The sequence below is a fragment of the Adelges cooleyi genome, unplaced genomic scaffold, assembly GCF_023614345.1.
Source record: "Adelges cooleyi isolate 19-005CV unplaced genomic scaffold, UGA_ACOO_1.1 ACOO_flye_CR_arks_rails_tigmint_CR_PRNA_376, whole genome shotgun sequence".
Lineage (NCBI taxonomy): Eukaryota > Metazoa > Arthropoda > Insecta > Hemiptera > Adelgidae > Adelges > Adelges cooleyi.
This window is the reverse complement of record NW_026096053.1, coordinates 8,120,330-8,137,466: the sequence shown is the minus strand read 5'-3', so window position 1 is coordinate 8,137,466 and position 17,137 is coordinate 8,120,330. Positions and strand designations below refer to the sequence as shown.

General features: G+C 33.1%; 1 protein-coding gene across 1 annotated transcript in view; it reads left to right on the top strand.

Moving 5' to 3' along the window:
- Window positions 1–9,242, top strand: part of LOC126840740 (5-hydroxytryptamine receptor-like) — a gene marked incomplete at its 5' end in the record, with an annotated part of 54,456 nt that extends 45,214 nt beyond the window's left edge. Inside the window, 2 exons of the mRNA XM_050576664.1 lie at window positions 3,059–3,385; window positions 6,806–9,242. Coding sequence (XP_050432621.1) covers window positions 3,059–3,385; window positions 6,806–7,451 — 973 coding nt within the window. The remainder of the gene's footprint in view (window positions 1–3,058; window positions 3,386–6,805) is intronic.
- Between the last annotated feature and the right edge of the window lie 7,895 nt (window positions 9,243–17,137).

Here is a 17,137-nt window from a genome sequence, read left to right as displayed (position 1 = left end):
AACGAAATGAATGATGATCTTAAATTTAAATGCTTACAAAATCATAGCAAATGAACAGATTGATGAATTAAAAATTAAAAGGCTAACTTTTTTTTCACATTTTTCGTCTCCATATTTATGGAATTTAAAAAAATGTGACTATTTGAAAAAACAAAGTCAATACTTCTTTTGCGGGTAAGGGATGAAGGTAAAAATTTTCTAAGTATTAGAAAATATAGTAAAATATGTACCTTCAAGTATAGGAAATAAATGTTTCCAAAATATTCATATTTTCCGAGAAAAAGAATAATGTCTTACATCAGATGGATGTTAATAATACAATATGTTGATCCCAACATATTGTATTTTTTTTTTTGTGCATTATTACAACCTAACAATGACGGTTGTGTTGTTTAAGCATTAACCGCGGTTATAGCAATAAGATAAAATTAACATTTTATTTTGTATAAATTGATTAAATTCTAGAAGTCCGGGATAAGCCGGGATAAGCTGTAAGTGTACGTACCGTGTCGTACAGTGCGAATCGTTCTCTAACCGCTTTACTTTGTATTGTCTATAATAAGTCTTGTGTATTATTGTGTTTGTGTGTTGAAAACGTAATAATGGTTTGGTTAAGCTTGTTTTGTTGCCCAGGCGAGTTTAACAATGCTCGATAGTATAAACCTACTCATATACAACGGCTATTGTATACGAGAATAATTCTAGTAAACAATATATAAAAGGCAACGAAAGAAAACCTTCTGTGTATTAGAACGATATTGTGAAAGAATAAAACATTTAAAGTACTTAATTTAGGCGTACAAAGAAACGGACAATGCTGGTAGCCAAACTCCATGTTGCGTTGGCGATTAAAACGGATAAGCATAGCTGTAATGATTTCATATTATGTTTGGCAGTGTATTTTGTTTGGTTTTCCCAACGCGGCGCTATCTCTTTGGCGAACATGGTTTTTTTTCTACCCTTGTACTAGTAGCAATAATTATTGGACTATGCTCAGGGGTGGGATTACACCACTATGTGCCAACTAAAGCAGAGGATAAAAAAGCCAACAACAGGATTTTTTCGTTTAAAAAAACTGTGTTTATTTTTGTCCCTAGCCGTTTTGGCTATCGCGGAATAGGTATCGTGTTGCACGGCCCACTCGAATCCTGTAAAATAATAATTATGTTCTTCAGTTCAAGTAAAACCTGACCCAATGTCTCTCGGCTTAGCTCTAGCTACGCTTATTTCTGTCTGTGACTGAGTAACATAATACTTTGAACATATAAGAATACTAAACTCAAGAGTGAAACCCTACACTGCTCTCGTTCCTTGGCTTTTATGCAACAGAGTCCATTATGTATTAATGGAGCTGTTTATCAACAATTAAGCCTTAAAACAATATTTCTTCTTTTAAAATATGTTTTTTTCATTCACAGAGATCCGGGTATTTTCCTAGAATATAAAACTAGACTCTAAAGTCTAACACTTGGGTATGACATACTTCAGAAATATTACACCCCAGACGTTCGACTTAATGTTAAAGATACAAAATTTATTATTTTCCATGCACAACTATAATTTTTTAAATAAACAACTAAAACAGGAGGTCCCCGTGCCCCGCAAACTGCTGGATATTTTGTTATTAAAATTACAAATGATAATTATTTGACAATATCGAGTTGTTTAAAATAAATATTTATTAAAACATTACTTGGTCAAATAATACACTTTTTGATATAATTTATTAATGTGAAATAGGTGTCTTTATTTAAAATCCAAAAAAATGTTTTTGGGTATGTACTTATTAAAGTGTCGAGTTATAGAGGCAATAAAAAAAATATAATATTATTATCGTGTATGCTTTGAATATTACTTAGACAAAGAACAAATGAAACAGTTTATCGCAAATCGCATTATCACACTTCAAACACACGTTGCCTGTACAAATTTGTGCTTCAACTTTTACCTCCGAGCAAAATTCTTTTTTTTTTTGTGTTGCCACATTCCAATTTTACTTTTTAAATAACTCATAAAATGTATATCAAACAACCGTGTTTGTTTTGCGAATTAAGTGAATTCCGTGGTTTGACTCAAACACAATATTATTTTTAAACAGCTCTAAACAATTAACCGCCAACGTCAATATTGTTTTTAACGACCCTCTGGTTTTCGAAAGTGGGTTGATTACACCCGTCAGTCTTCCAATTGTATATATTTTTACTTTCTATTTTGACAACAACCCATTTTGTAATCAATGCCAACGCTTGTTTTTATAACAAAAAAAAAAAAAATATAGAACTTAAAAGTATGACTTCAATTTATTTTTAACATGGACAAAAACGTAGATAACAAACAGATTTAAACAAATATAAAAACAAAATTAGATTTTTTCTTTTTTGAAATATCAGCATAAACTATTTATTCCTATCAATGTTCTACATTGGACTATTTCCAAATTTGACCATGTTACTAACAATTAAGTTAGGTTAGGTTAGGTTATGTACTGTTATGTTTGTTACTGATTATTGTAATTATTTACTATTTATATTTATATATTGTATATATTGTATTGAAGTTATGTTAGGTTAGGTGAGGTATAATATATATATATATATATATATATATATATATATTATATTGTGTGTTGTACTTTGTTATAAATTATAACCATGTAATTATATGGTTATTGTAATATTATATGAGTGAATATAAAAAACATAAGCGATGCGTGTCGGGAGGGTGAAATGATGGAAGTCGGTGCCACCCCTAGCTGGCGGTTATGTAAAAAAAAATGTTAGGTTAGGTTACAATTGAAAAAACAATTTTTTTATTATGGTAACTATTTGTGTGAACAAAAATGCAATCTACTTTTCATTGTTTTGCTAAAAAAAAAAAAATTGGTAAAGACTAATCTCGTCTCGTAGGTAATGGCTGTCACGCCTATAACCACTAAGCTCAATAGACCCACTGGCGGTTATGTGCCGTAAAAAATGGATTTCTGAAAAAACACGATTCGCGTCGTGCACTCTTCTTCTTCGAAATAGTATAAAATAACGATTTCTTTGGTTTTCTTCAGATACTGGGCAGTGACTAACGTCGATTACATTCACACGAGAAACGGCAGGAGGATCGTGGGCATGATAGTGGTCGTCTGGTCCGTGGCGCTTGTCGTGTCGTTAGCCCCACAGTTCGGCTGGAAAGACCCGGACTACTTGGACCGCATCAACATCCAGCAACAGTGCATGGTCAGCCAGGACATTGGCTATCAGATATTTGCCACGTGCTCCACGTTCTACGTTCCTCTCCTGGTCATATTGTTCCTGTACTGGAAGATATTCAAAATCGCCAGGAGACGGATACGGCGGCGCAGAGCCCAACGGAACGCCATGCTCGAACATTCTAGGTCAGTATAATAATAATAATAATAGTATGTTGTACTTATTATGTAGTTTGTAAAAAACCTCGCGTTACAGTAAATAAATGCTAAATAATCTCAATTAAAAAATTCAGTTCTTAGTATAAATAATTTTTTAATATGATTTATATATTTCGGGGCTCTTATACAAATATATATCACAGCTGTTCGAGTACGGAAAATAATTCCTACAGCCAAGGTCATACAAATATATTAATATTGAGGTTACGGTGATTCCCATAGTATAAGTTACTACTCAACTTACTTAAATTACATGAAGTTCAAATATTTAACCTGTCATTGGTGTCGTTTTGAAGTTATTAATTTTATAAAACCGGAACTAGGGACCACAACAGATTCTTATTATTTTTTTTTTTAATTTATATATATTCCTTGTATCGGTACGCTTGAAAAATATATTAACACGGATTTTCCGGTTCCACTAAACTATTCTTCTTCTTTTTTATATCGAATACGTTGTTTTCTATGAAGAACAGTCGAATTTCCTAGTTGCATAATATTGCGCGTTGGAAGTTTCGAACATTATTGAATTTGAAATTAATTTTATTGAAGTTCCAAAAACACCAACGCATCGTGTCAGATTAATCTTCCTAACAACGTTTGCGTCACGATTCGTTATTATTATATTTTTTCATTTCTTCTGAAAAAGAAAAATATGGATGAAAAACTGACACAGATTGCTTTGGACAAAACATAATAAAATTATTACACTATATACGTGTGCCTCGAAAGGAGAAAAAAAATTGGAGAACGCAATGACAGTATTCAAATGGGTGAAGTTATTACGAGAGATGAACGGTCTGAGACATCTTGTGTGTGAAGGCGACAAGTAAGTTGGACGGGAAAAGTGAAATCGCGTGCCGGTTGAAAAGGAAACGCACAAAAGACGAGCGAGAGATAATTAAAAGTCAGCGGGAACTTATGTGCGGAACGCGTTGTACATGAGACACACGTGTGTAGTGAATAAAATGAAAATTAGGGTGCACAAGACGGCGGCACATTCTTTCACCAAATAAGAAACTCGCTTGAAAAATATATTAATTCCTTCAGCCGCGGCTTTTTAATCGTCGACTGCTCTGGTCTGGAATTATCATACACAAATGCAAATCCATAACACTTACCACTATTTTGACTGACACTATCCGGCCGCTGATATTTAATTAGTCGGTCCGATTCTCCTTGAATACTAGGACTAGTTAGTTACATGCAAACCGCCGACTGTTATCTAGATGGTACGTTGAATATTCATCGACTTTGGAGAATTATTAATACGAGTCCGGCCGAACTAGTATTGGTGAATATTATGTATATTAGCAGTTCTGATGTATAGCTGATGTTCGGCGTGGGCATATGGTCAATTATTCAGAGTAGTGTATTGTGCACCGCAATGTCTCTCTTAATTGAAATGTATGCGTTTTGCTCGCATATTAGTATCAGCTGCCGTTGGGTTGCTATTAGAGATTGCGGCGATAACACACCAACTCAGAAATAATTTCACCGAATTCCAACTGTATAGCTGTTATAAAACACTGTGTACGTCAACCAAATTTAAACGTTGATCACCCAGCACAATACTGTGTTTTATGTATATCTCGTCGTACAATGCATATAGTTCTATTTAAATGTACATTCAATCGGATGAGTAACGGAAAATCCTGTCTTTGGGCACGACATGTCTTTATCCGTCAATTCCTATAATTTAGGTAGTTGACGAGTAGGACCAGTGTAGCCAGTACTTAATTATCAATTTTTTAGTAAAATTTCCCTTATGTTATCATAATTTTTCCACGCATAAAATGGCCAATCAAAACATCTCATGAAATATATAATATAACAACAGATAACAGTAATAATGTATTTTAAATCGATAATGTTTAATATCGTTGTTTTGCTGTTATCGTAATATAATTCATGGCGTAATCAAGGAATAACCAGAAGACACACTTTTCAAGAATTACACGGGTACTTATGAAGGATAGATTTACTACGCCTGTAGGGAAATCATAGTAGGCAGTTCTCATTGATTGTCTCTTATGGTTCAATTTAAATTTCTCTAACAAATACTCTATACTTCTCTACTTGTAGTATTTCTAAAAAACTTTTCCACGCCACCGAAATTTTCCCGTGACCTGGCAACACTGCGTCGGACCGAGAAAAACTGAGAGTAAGACGTTCGACCGACTTTTTTTTAGTTTTATTGCCTAACGGATTTCCCGTGTGTCCTGGAAATTCGACGGTAGGTTTTTCCCCTACGGAACGCGTGGGTTTCCTATTCCATAAAATGCCGTGTCGTCGTCAACGATGCGGAATCGCCACATGAATTCTACCCTAAATGCGTGCTTGGTGCGCTGCGCACGAGAGGTACGGAAAGACAAACGTTATTGCCAAATAAAATAATAAAAAACACTGCCGTTCACTGAAATTCACAAGAGGAGTAGAGCGCAATGTTATATTATAATGTCGAAGAGCATAATGCCGAAACTGATCGTTATACTCCAATAAAGGCAGGACGCCGACCACAGCTGCGGTTACCACCAAATTTTGTTTTAGTGTCTTTCGCAGACGTCACGGGGCCGGTGGAGGAGGAGGTGGGGTTCCTTCTACTTTTATCGTGTTTTTTTTCAACAGTTTAACGGTTTGTGTGTGGTAGTTGCCACCACGTAGTAGGCCCTTCCGCCGTTAACAGCTATCAAAATATACCGACATCCAACTTGTGTCGCCAAATTCCACCCCCAAACATCATTTAATGTACCCAATACTACAACTACTAGTGCACCACACACATCGAAACTGATCCACTTGTGCCGGACCACTCTAATTTCTATATATTTTTTTTTATACTGAAACAAATAATACAATTCTGATCCCATTCCCTTTGATTGTACGGTGTGATGATAAACGGATACCGATTGGGTTAGAGGGTATGATTTCTATAAGACGGTCATAATATGAAATTAGGAATTTTGATGGACAGTTATCAATAGTGCACTTTTTGAAAAATTGAGTTGAGTATAAAACAACAATTGATACTAAATAGACATAATGTACAAAAATATTGGTAGACACGCATGAGTAAACATGCATTTTACCGTTTGAGGACGGTTAGTTTGTTAAGACCGTTTGAATCTTATTGATTACACCATGCCTGTAAAATTTCAAAATGTACACTCTACCATTGAACTAACCAAGAAAGATGTACGTTAGGTTAGGTGGGTGAGGTTAGGTGTTGTTAAGTGTGACTACAGTAATAGTGAAAATAGGTTAAAGTACAGCTGATTCATTTTTTCCACTTGCAAAATACTTAGATTTTAGTGAATTTTTTAAAAAGAAATTATATTATTATTGTACCGTGGCACGGTCAGTGAACTGTTTGAATTTCGGTTGCAGGTCAAAAAAACCGGCAGACGAAGCTGTGTCCGAACCGAAGAAGTACGGCTTCTTCCGGAAAGCCGTGTTCCTGAGGATAAAGAAAAAGAAAGAAGTGGAAGAGACGGCCGTGTGTTCTAGCATCGGATTGATCGACGGACACTCGAGTTGTTCCATGCCGGAATCGTCGCAAGACGGCCAGACCAAATGCGGCGGCGGCGTCGAAGACAAGACGACGGCGTTCACCATCACATCGAACCACGACATGGCTGTGCCGGTGGAAGACGACGGGCCCACCGTGACGGACACCAACCCGTCGAGGCACACGGTAATCGAGATGAACGTGAACCGCATGTGCGTGGCGGGCCCTCGGGTGAAGCCCAAGCGAGAGAAGAAAGAGTCGCTGGAGGCCAAGCGCGAGCGTAAAGCGGCCAAGACGCTGGCCATTATCACGGGGGCGTTTGTCGTATGCTGGCTACCATTTTTCATCATGGCGTTGGTGATGCCCCTGTGTCAAGAATGTAAGATCAACAAATACGTGTCCAGCTTTTTCCTGTGGCTCGGCTACTTCAACTCCACGCTGAACCCGATCATCTACACAGTGTTCAGCCCCGAGTTCCGGTTGGCGTTCACCAAAATGATATGCGGAACCACTTACAGAAGATAATGATAATAATAATAGTAATCAAAAGGCTGCTGTTGTTGTTATTATTATTTTTTGTTATTACCGATATTATTATTATTATTGACATTATTACATTATGCCCGTCGTACCGCTTATATACCTATTACGAATATAATGTAATAGCATAAACGCAGTGGAATTGTGTTTGTTTATTTGTGTGTTTGAGAGCGAATGCGTTTTAACGTGCGCACGAATTTACACTGCGTGTGTTTGCATTAGTCGTTTTTGTTTGTTTGTTGGATAGTTAGTTACGCTTGCACTGTGTACTCACGTTATGCCCATCTGATTCCGATGAGAATGGGCAAATACCGCGCGGTCAATGTTTATAGGCGATACCGGATTTTTCCGTTGACCAACGCTTTGGTACATATTATTATAGTTGGCATAGCGTTTACGCTTTGTACGGCGGGCACGTCAATTAATAAACCAAAAAGGGCTACCGACCACTCAAAATCCAAAATATCTTTTAACGAAATAGTAAAGGCTTAAACATTTTTTTTTAATGTTATAACGAACAGCTATAACCTCCAATAAACTCTGTTTAACGAAAAAAAGTAAAATTTTCCCACGGGAATAATTATTTACTGCCTGATTAATATCTCATTTGCGTTATCTGAAAATTCTTATTATTTGATTAAAAACAAAAATTATGACATAATACTTCTGGTGTCGGCATTTCTTATTCCGTCTTTTTGAATTGAAAAAAAAATAAGACGTTGACGCAACACAATTTAGTACACTCCCGCGGTCTTGCAGAGGGTTAGTTATGTTGAAAGGATGGAAAGACGTACATTGGCCGAAAGCCAATTCGAAATGCTTATATATACGACTTGTTTTTAGTGCTATAATAACAATAATAATAATAATATTACATATAATTATTGTACAGTTTTTTTGTTAAACGGGGGAAAGGGATTGAGCTTGACCGGCTTCGTTACGGTACATATTGTATTGTCATTATTGTATTATCATTATTATTGTTGTTAAGTAGTAAGTATTAGTTAAGCGGATTTTATTGTTATCTAAATAAAAAAAAAAAATTCTTAGTATTGTCCCGTTATATGTAAGTTATTATTGCAAAAGTCTGTTGGCGCTGATAGCGTCCAAACGACAATGATAATAAATATTGTGTACATAATGATTTTTTCAAAGCCATTTCGCTATTGATAGCTTGCCTTTATTATTATTATTATTTATTAAAATTACATATTATTATACCTACCTACATCCTAACGGACTAATTAACGTTTAAGACTAATACTAATATATTATAATATTATTATGCTAACGGCATATTTATGTTATACGGTGTTCGACAGTACGATTCTGCTTTGAATATTGCTCAGAACATTGTTTAAATTTATTACTATTACTATTATTATTATTATTATTATTGTTGTATACTTAAATAATTGTTATACACTTGAGTGTAACGCGTTTAAGTTGTGTCGATATAGTTGTACTCGACAAGTAATTGTAAAACTAATTAAATTTGTATTATTACCTGAACGTTTAATAGTCTACAATAACAAATGTCTTAAAGTATAATATATCCAAACATTTTTTGGCAACAGCGGTTCACCACATACATTTCGATTGGAAGCAATTCAAAACGTGACTACTTACTATTGATTTAACTACTATTGACTACTTACAATAATTGTTATCCTCCATTTTTCATTATTAAGTTTACCATTGTATTATTATTGTTATTAAACATAGTGTAATGGATAATATTATTCTATGTAATTATAAATCAAATTAAAAAAACCTTATTCGTATAATAATTTGTTGTACATAATAATGAATTATAATTATTATTACTATAAATTACCGTTGTACCATCTACAATGTTGTGTTTGAAAAATGTACGACTATAAAAATTATTAATACAATTTTTAAAAAAAATTGTAACGGAAATATATATTATTATTATTATAATTATTATGATATTTTGTTGTTTGTCGAACGTTTAAAAAGTGATCTATTTCTGTGTACATAATAATTTATTACTAAACGGTTATCGTAAGAGACATGATAAAAAACTAAACAAACCAATAAACGAACCATAAAATATATTATAAAAAAAGGAGATATATACGAATGTGCTTAGGGCGCATTGACACTGTCAAGCCAATCCGGGTGTTGTTTACAGCTGTGAAGACATAAACGACTAGGCGTATTACTGTTAACGTTTATTACTATTATTTTTTATTTATTTTTATTCTTCTAAAGAACCAAATGCGAACGACGAGAGACAGTACAATACAATACCTACTGAAGGCGTCGATTTGAGCATTGGATTACACTTAAGCAACACGCCATAAGAAATAATGCATTCAAATAAAGACACAGATTTGTGCACATAAACTGTAAAAATGTGGAAATACTTTCAACGTCTTTACAATTTTTTTTATCTATATGACCGGTAAATAAATATAATATTACAAAAAATTGTTTTTCCACCCTACTGTAAAGGTTTTGTACACGCGAACAACACAAGCATGATTTTATTTTTATTTTATTTTATTCCTATCAGTCCGCCACATGGAAACGCTTTTCTCTTTGATCCTTTCACTTTTCAAAAATACCTACTTAATTTAACGCCGAATTTGAAAGAAAAACATTATGTATTGCAATTATCCCTGGCCTTCGGTGCTATTCATAAATACACTTTAAGGCTTTTACCGGCCTTATTTATCATATAAATTGGCAATTTAAACAGTACACAAAGAATTGTCGAGATGGTTTCAAAACATTTATATTATAATAACGATATAAAGTATAAGTATAAGCGCAGTAGTTATGGAATTTTTTTTTTTATAACATTTAAAAACAAACGCATCAGAACTAAAGAAAATCGTAAAACGTTCGATAACCTTAAGAGGATTGCATGCGGTTTTGACGTTTTAGACCAAAAAGCCAGACAAAATTTCGATTACTTAAAAATGATCAGATTTTAATTATGTCAAAATATACGAGTTCTTTGGTCACTTTACTAGGTCAGGTAGGAAACATATTTTTGTTTTTTTTATGTAAAAAAATCTGGTTTTAATTTTGAAACAATTGCAAATTGATTTTATTTAATTACAAGAAACCGACATTTTTAAATGAAAATCGGCTTCCTACACAACATAGTAAAGTAGCCAAAGATCTTAAATCTCTTTGCAGAATTGATATCGGACTATCCTATGTAGTCGACATTTTGTCTAAAATAAACCAAAATGGCTTTTATTCATAGAAAAAATGATTTAAGTTAAAAATTATACCTATTGAAGCTCATACAAATAACACCGATAAATTTATTGGCATGGTCAAAATTTATTAAAACCTCTTTTTTTTTTTAATGTTGCCTATACAAAACTCCTTAAAAACAGACCCTATGCAATCCCCTTAAGACGATTAGAATAATATCCTGGACAAACACAACAATATTCGAACTGTAATCGATTAAAACAATTAATAAAATATTATGATATATGATATATATCACGTTTATATTACTCCGATGTTATAAAACTAAAAATTAAAATTAATCCACAGACAATACTAAAACAAAACTACTGTGGTGGTCTCCTGACCAGTATTTATTTTACAATTCAAGTGTGTCAGACCTGAACAGAACATTTGAAAAACAATGTACTTATCTGAAAAATAATTGTACGATATCGTACATTGGTAACTACAGCACCTAATCTAATATGATTATATTAGACCTAATAACCTAACAAAAATTAAGTGAAATACAATAATTCCAGACACATTTTTGCCTTTGCAACGGTTCTTATCGATAGTTAATACTTGCACCATCTACGGATTCAAAAAGATAGCAAAATAGTTTCATTATAATAATACATGGGAAACAGTAAACCCTAATCGTATCATTCATAACATTCAAAATATAATTTTTTTTAAAATTTTTTTTTTTATTATCAGAAAATATATTTACAATCTATACAGTGAGTACATTAAGCAAATTTGATGAAAGATATTATATACATGACAATGAAAAATTAACAGTTATGGGTAGACACTCAGCAGCGTCACCCGGCTACTTATTACAATGTACTTGTATTGTGTAAATAAATATTTAACTATTGTGGTGAACAAATTAACAATGTCGAGTTTTTAGATCAATTTGATCAATCTTAAACAAAAATCAACACTGGTCGAAAACATTTTCTCGATTGCATTTATTTTGGACTATATTTTGCAACATTTAACAACAACACAAAGACTCGAGTGAGTATCAGCGGTTGACGTCGGCCACGTTGATTTCACTCCGAATAAAAGACATTGTTCACAGTAGTTTGCATTATGTATGATTTAAGAAACGGAGCTTTAATAATAATGATGATGACGATATCGTCTTCTCGTGTCTTGTTTACAACAGAATAAATTGACTTACAAAATATGAAAACGACAAAAAAAACCATCTAATCTTTCACTATTCACATGCAAATGTCCCACGCAAGATGCAATACTATTATTATTCAAATCGTTTTGTTTGTTTGCTTTTCTTTTCATAAAATATTTATACATTTAGTTTTTTTAGCTCTATAATAACATCGCTTGTTCTCGAAAATACAGTGGCGATTATTTTTTCCTGAGTAGTCTTGAAATCAAATGCATTATTTCGATGTAAAGAGCTGCGGATTACAGATATATTAGATAATATAAGGTGTTCAACATTTTATGTAACGCCTAATTTAATGAAGATATACTTAAGTTATGAAAAAATTAATTCTGTGAAATATTTTTAATTTTTACTAACAATTTAATCATTTAATTTTTTTTCAATCAGAAACCAGAATTGGGAGTGGAGGGGGTTACCTTTGAAACTTAAAAGGTATTATATAAATTTAATTAGTTTTTTAAATAAAGTATAATTTGCTTAACTGGTCGTTAACCAGCTTTGAGTTATTACTTAAAAAGTTTAATAGAGTTCTACATATAGGATGGGAGGTGGGTTGGGTGATACACGTAGATACTAATACTACTCTCTACCCTTCCTCACTTTCTAAATTTTAATTACTTATAACTTTAAAAGTACTATAGAGTTTTTATACTGGTTATCGAACATTAAAATTTACAGCAAATTATAATTTCTAATTTAAAGTAGCAAATTAAATGTATAAATTAACATTTCAGTTTCAAAAGTCCCCCCTCCCCCTTAAATCAGGCTTCAGACTGAAAAAAACCAAAACTCTAATAATTATTATTGTTGATAAAAATTATAAATGTTTCACATAAATCTTTGTTAAAAAAAATTCTGTTAATAATATCCGTTACATAAAATTTTAAACACCCTGTGTATAGAAACAAGATATTCGGTTTTAAGTCGATATAATATAATATGATTTATTAATATACAATATATGTATATTTTTTAACAAACAGTTTACACATCAGTAGAATATTTCCTACGTGAAAACAATAACGCTAATTTATAAGGCGGTGTTAATCATTATTGTCATATATTATTAATATTATAAATATTCAACGAAATTAAAATTATATTTTAACAAAAGCAAACGCGATTTTGCATTGCTAAACGAAACAAAAAAAAAATGTTTAATATTTCTTCGTTTGTTTTTTTATAAATACAGACATGACATTAAAAAAATATCGTACATGGCCATTTTAAGTAGTTATAATAAAATATACTGCCCTCAATTTAGTTGTTTTTATTGGTTAATGTTTGGTCAGTATTTAGTTGAATATTAAAATGTATGCATGATAGTTATATTATACTAATTATATTTGAAACAAAATATCTGTGGTTGTTTAATCAGAAACTTTCTTTTCGTTTTTAACAATAGTTACATAATTTTATTATGTGACAATAGTATGGTATGGAAACAACTTTAAAATTTCAAGCACATTATTGTCATTACAATACTTTCAGCGATATTTGTATTTCTACTATAATGTCCAAATTGGTTTATATGAAATAGTGTTTTTATCACTTATAGTTATAATAATTCCTGTATACCAATGACCTGACATGCTCAATATTTGCTCTTAAATATTAAAAGAGCGTTTGAAATGAGCTTAATATTACCAAAATTATTAAAACATAAAACACAAAGGTGCGCTAATGATTTTAATACACGATTTTAAAGTATTCCTCGGTTATTTTTTGGCCTGTGAGTAAGGACTATTCGGTATTTCTGGACGGGCCGCAAAATGGGCCTCGTCACACTGTTTCCGGATGCGACGGTCTGAAGATCCGACGGGTGTTCGTCGGGCGGTTCGAGCTGGAGGAGTTTGGGAGGATCGTCGGCGGTCGCCGCGTCGCCCGTACCGTTGTTTTGGTTTCTGGTGTACAGCCACATGTCCAAGAAGTCTTTGTACAGAAACGTCTGCAGACGCCTGGCGGCGTGCGGCACGTTGTCGTTGCGGTTGCGAATGTAATCGCCGTATCGACGCCGGAGCCGGGCCGCGTTCTCTTCGGCGGCTCGTTGCGCACGACGTCCGTACGCCGGCCGGTTGAGCGGGTCTTTGGGCACGGGCTGTTTGATGTTTTCGACGAACACGGAAGAGAAATAATTGAGAAACTCGCACGTCAATTCGTCGATGGACTTAAGACGACGGAGGCGCACAATGGACGGATAATGCGGGTGCAAACGGGCCACCACCGATTTTTTGGGGTCGAACACTGCGACGGCCGCGTACGACTGGATATGTACGGCCGCCGGCTTGTGCGGTATCAAGCCTGGCGGATCGTGACGTAAGAAGTTGCCGCCGCCGCCGGCCCGGGAATACGCGTTGAATGTTTGTGGTACTTCGGACCTCAATGGTCGCGACTGCAATTTGAGCAGCCGTTGTCGCTGTTCCGATTTCAAATGGCACGTGCACGGGGTGCGGACAGGCGGTTCGGCGTAGTATTCGGGCGACACTGGTCTGAGTTCACTCTTGGCCGCCCATGTTGGAACCAGGCACTTTAACAATTTACCGCCAAAAAATTTTTTTTTCGCTTCCGCCATGACGGTTACACGTATCCTACAATATTTCCCAAAAAAATATATTATTGTCAATTGCATACTATGCAATTATACTAATTGAAATTAGTTTGGAGCAACAATCAGATAAATCTGTTTTATTCAAACATTTTTTTTTGCCCGTAGAAAAATGTTCATGGAAATTTTATTCAAGATATAGTGCGACTAAGAGTGAAATCGGTCAATTACTTATAAAGATATTGCAATTGTTCGTTTGATCATTCTCAAATATTTTAAAAAGTGGATTTATTTGCTGGTGCCCTTCGATTACCGTCCTTATACTAAATAAAATTCACGGTAGACCCGAAAGAAGACATTAAATTATATAAATATAATTACAATAGGGTCACAATCAAAATGTTTATAGTTCGAATAACAAAATAAACTAGTTAAGCCAAACAAGCCTGCATATTATACTTGTTCTAACTAAACATTTAGTTTAAATACTAACCTTAGTATTATGGTTGATCCAACTAAAATAATGTTTTTATCCGTTTCAAGTCAACTAAATTCTAAATGGCTGGTAATTTTCGAAAATCTTTTTCATTAAAAAGAATGTTGACAATATCAATCAATCTCGAATCTAATATACCTCGATAAAATAATCTGTACAATTTTAAGTTTTTAAATTATATTCATAATAATACTTTTTTTTAGACACATTCAACAATAAAAGTATTATTTAAACAATCACTTTTTTTTTAACTCTATGGAAACTTGACTAGCTACTAGTCCTACCGCTGTGTATTTGGCAATAACTTGATTTAGAACTAAAATAAGTAATTAGTATATATTTTATTAGGACAGTATTGAGTTTGCTTTATTGGTAGTTGGTTATTTTTTTTTAATTTTACAATTCAGGTCATTACTTAAAATTCAATAAAATGTTTGACAAAAAAAAACTCTTCCAGAGGGCATAGTATCTTATAGCGTTGTTATTGTAATAATGACGTCATCATCGTTGTTATATGAGAAACATTATTCAGATGTTTTTACAGCGTGGTATAGTTTATTTTTTGTACGAAAAACGGCACGTGCTCCGTGTACTCAGTAAACCCGAGCATTATTAAAATAGTTTTGTATTTAAATAAAACAATAATCAACTCTAAAATAACACATACTATGAAAGGTTCAAAAATAAAACAATAATGATAAACGAACAGCAGTTAATACGTATGCAATCATATGATAATCATATAATATAGTAATATTTTAAGAGATTTTTTTTTTTTTTTGAATGACATTATTATAATTTGTGTTAACGTTTACATTCACCACTGGCTCGACCCGAAGTTTTGCGGAAATTAATTGTTCCTGAACACTATAAATATAAACCGAAATAATGACTTAAGCCGTTAAACAAGAATAAGATTATCGATATAATATTATATTGTATTATATAGCTGTTACATTTTGTATTATAATTTTACCTAGTAAAATAATTATCACGCTTTCAATTAGACAAAGGCTGACGGCTTTACACTTTGGTGATATTGCATATAGTTACAAAACGTTTGCCATGCTTGCCTAGTTGGGCACAATCGCACACAATTGTTATAATATACAGGGTGATTAAAAAATAATGAACCGATTCCATGATCAAATATTTTATATGTAAATGTATGAATCAGAATGAGGGAGTGGCTGTTTGAAAGATTAGGTTTCTAAGTTTCAAATGGTTGCTACGTGACCGCGCCAGGTGCATCGGTCTCCTAAGGTAAACATTACAGCAGAATAAAAAATTTCAATGTTGCTAAATAAGTTTTATATTATACAAAATATTAAAAATATATGTCAGTAAAATTTTTTAGTTTTATTATTTTACAAGACAAAAAAATAATAATAATAAAAATTGAAATATTTCATTGAAATACTTAAAAAAAATGTATTTCATGAAGTTTTCAAACACTAAATCGATCTTTGTACTAAAATTATAATTTTAAGCACATTCATGTTATTACAATGGTTTTATCAATATTCGAGTTTTATATCGCATACACTATACAAATTCGCATGGAAAAATATTTTTTTTCTTTTTAACCCTTTAATTAGAAACGACAATTATTATTAAAACGAACGGCTAGGACTTATTCTTAACTCTCAAAACGACCGTAATTGCTTAGACAACGGCGTCGGTCGTTATCGTTAAAAGCTTAGTAAAATAATATTGTCTTAATTTTTTTCACCTCGGTCGCGAACACGTATTTTTACTATTACGTTTCAAGTAGAATAAAATAATTAATAATAATAATAGTTGGTCAAACAATGTCGACACGGCCGTTGCCGCTGACTTACAGCAATTATATGGGGGCGTGCAATAACACAAGAGCACTTATCTAGCCCCAGGGGTATTTTTTAGTAGAGTTTAAACAATTCAAAAAATTACCGTCGAATAAAATACTAATAAAACGACGAGTGGCCCGCCAAAGACCAAGGAACGTCACGGATAATTAACATTATTATAATTATTATTGACATAACAATACAACCTGAAGTCATCGAGAAACGATAATATTGTAGAAGTCACTGTTATACACAGTCTCTCCCGGCTTTTGAATAAACGAAAACGCTGCCTTTTCAGTTTAAATATTTTAATGAACGTTTCGACTCCGGGGCCGATACAATCAAACCGTTTTTCTCTCTGCCGCTCTTTAACTGTACTAC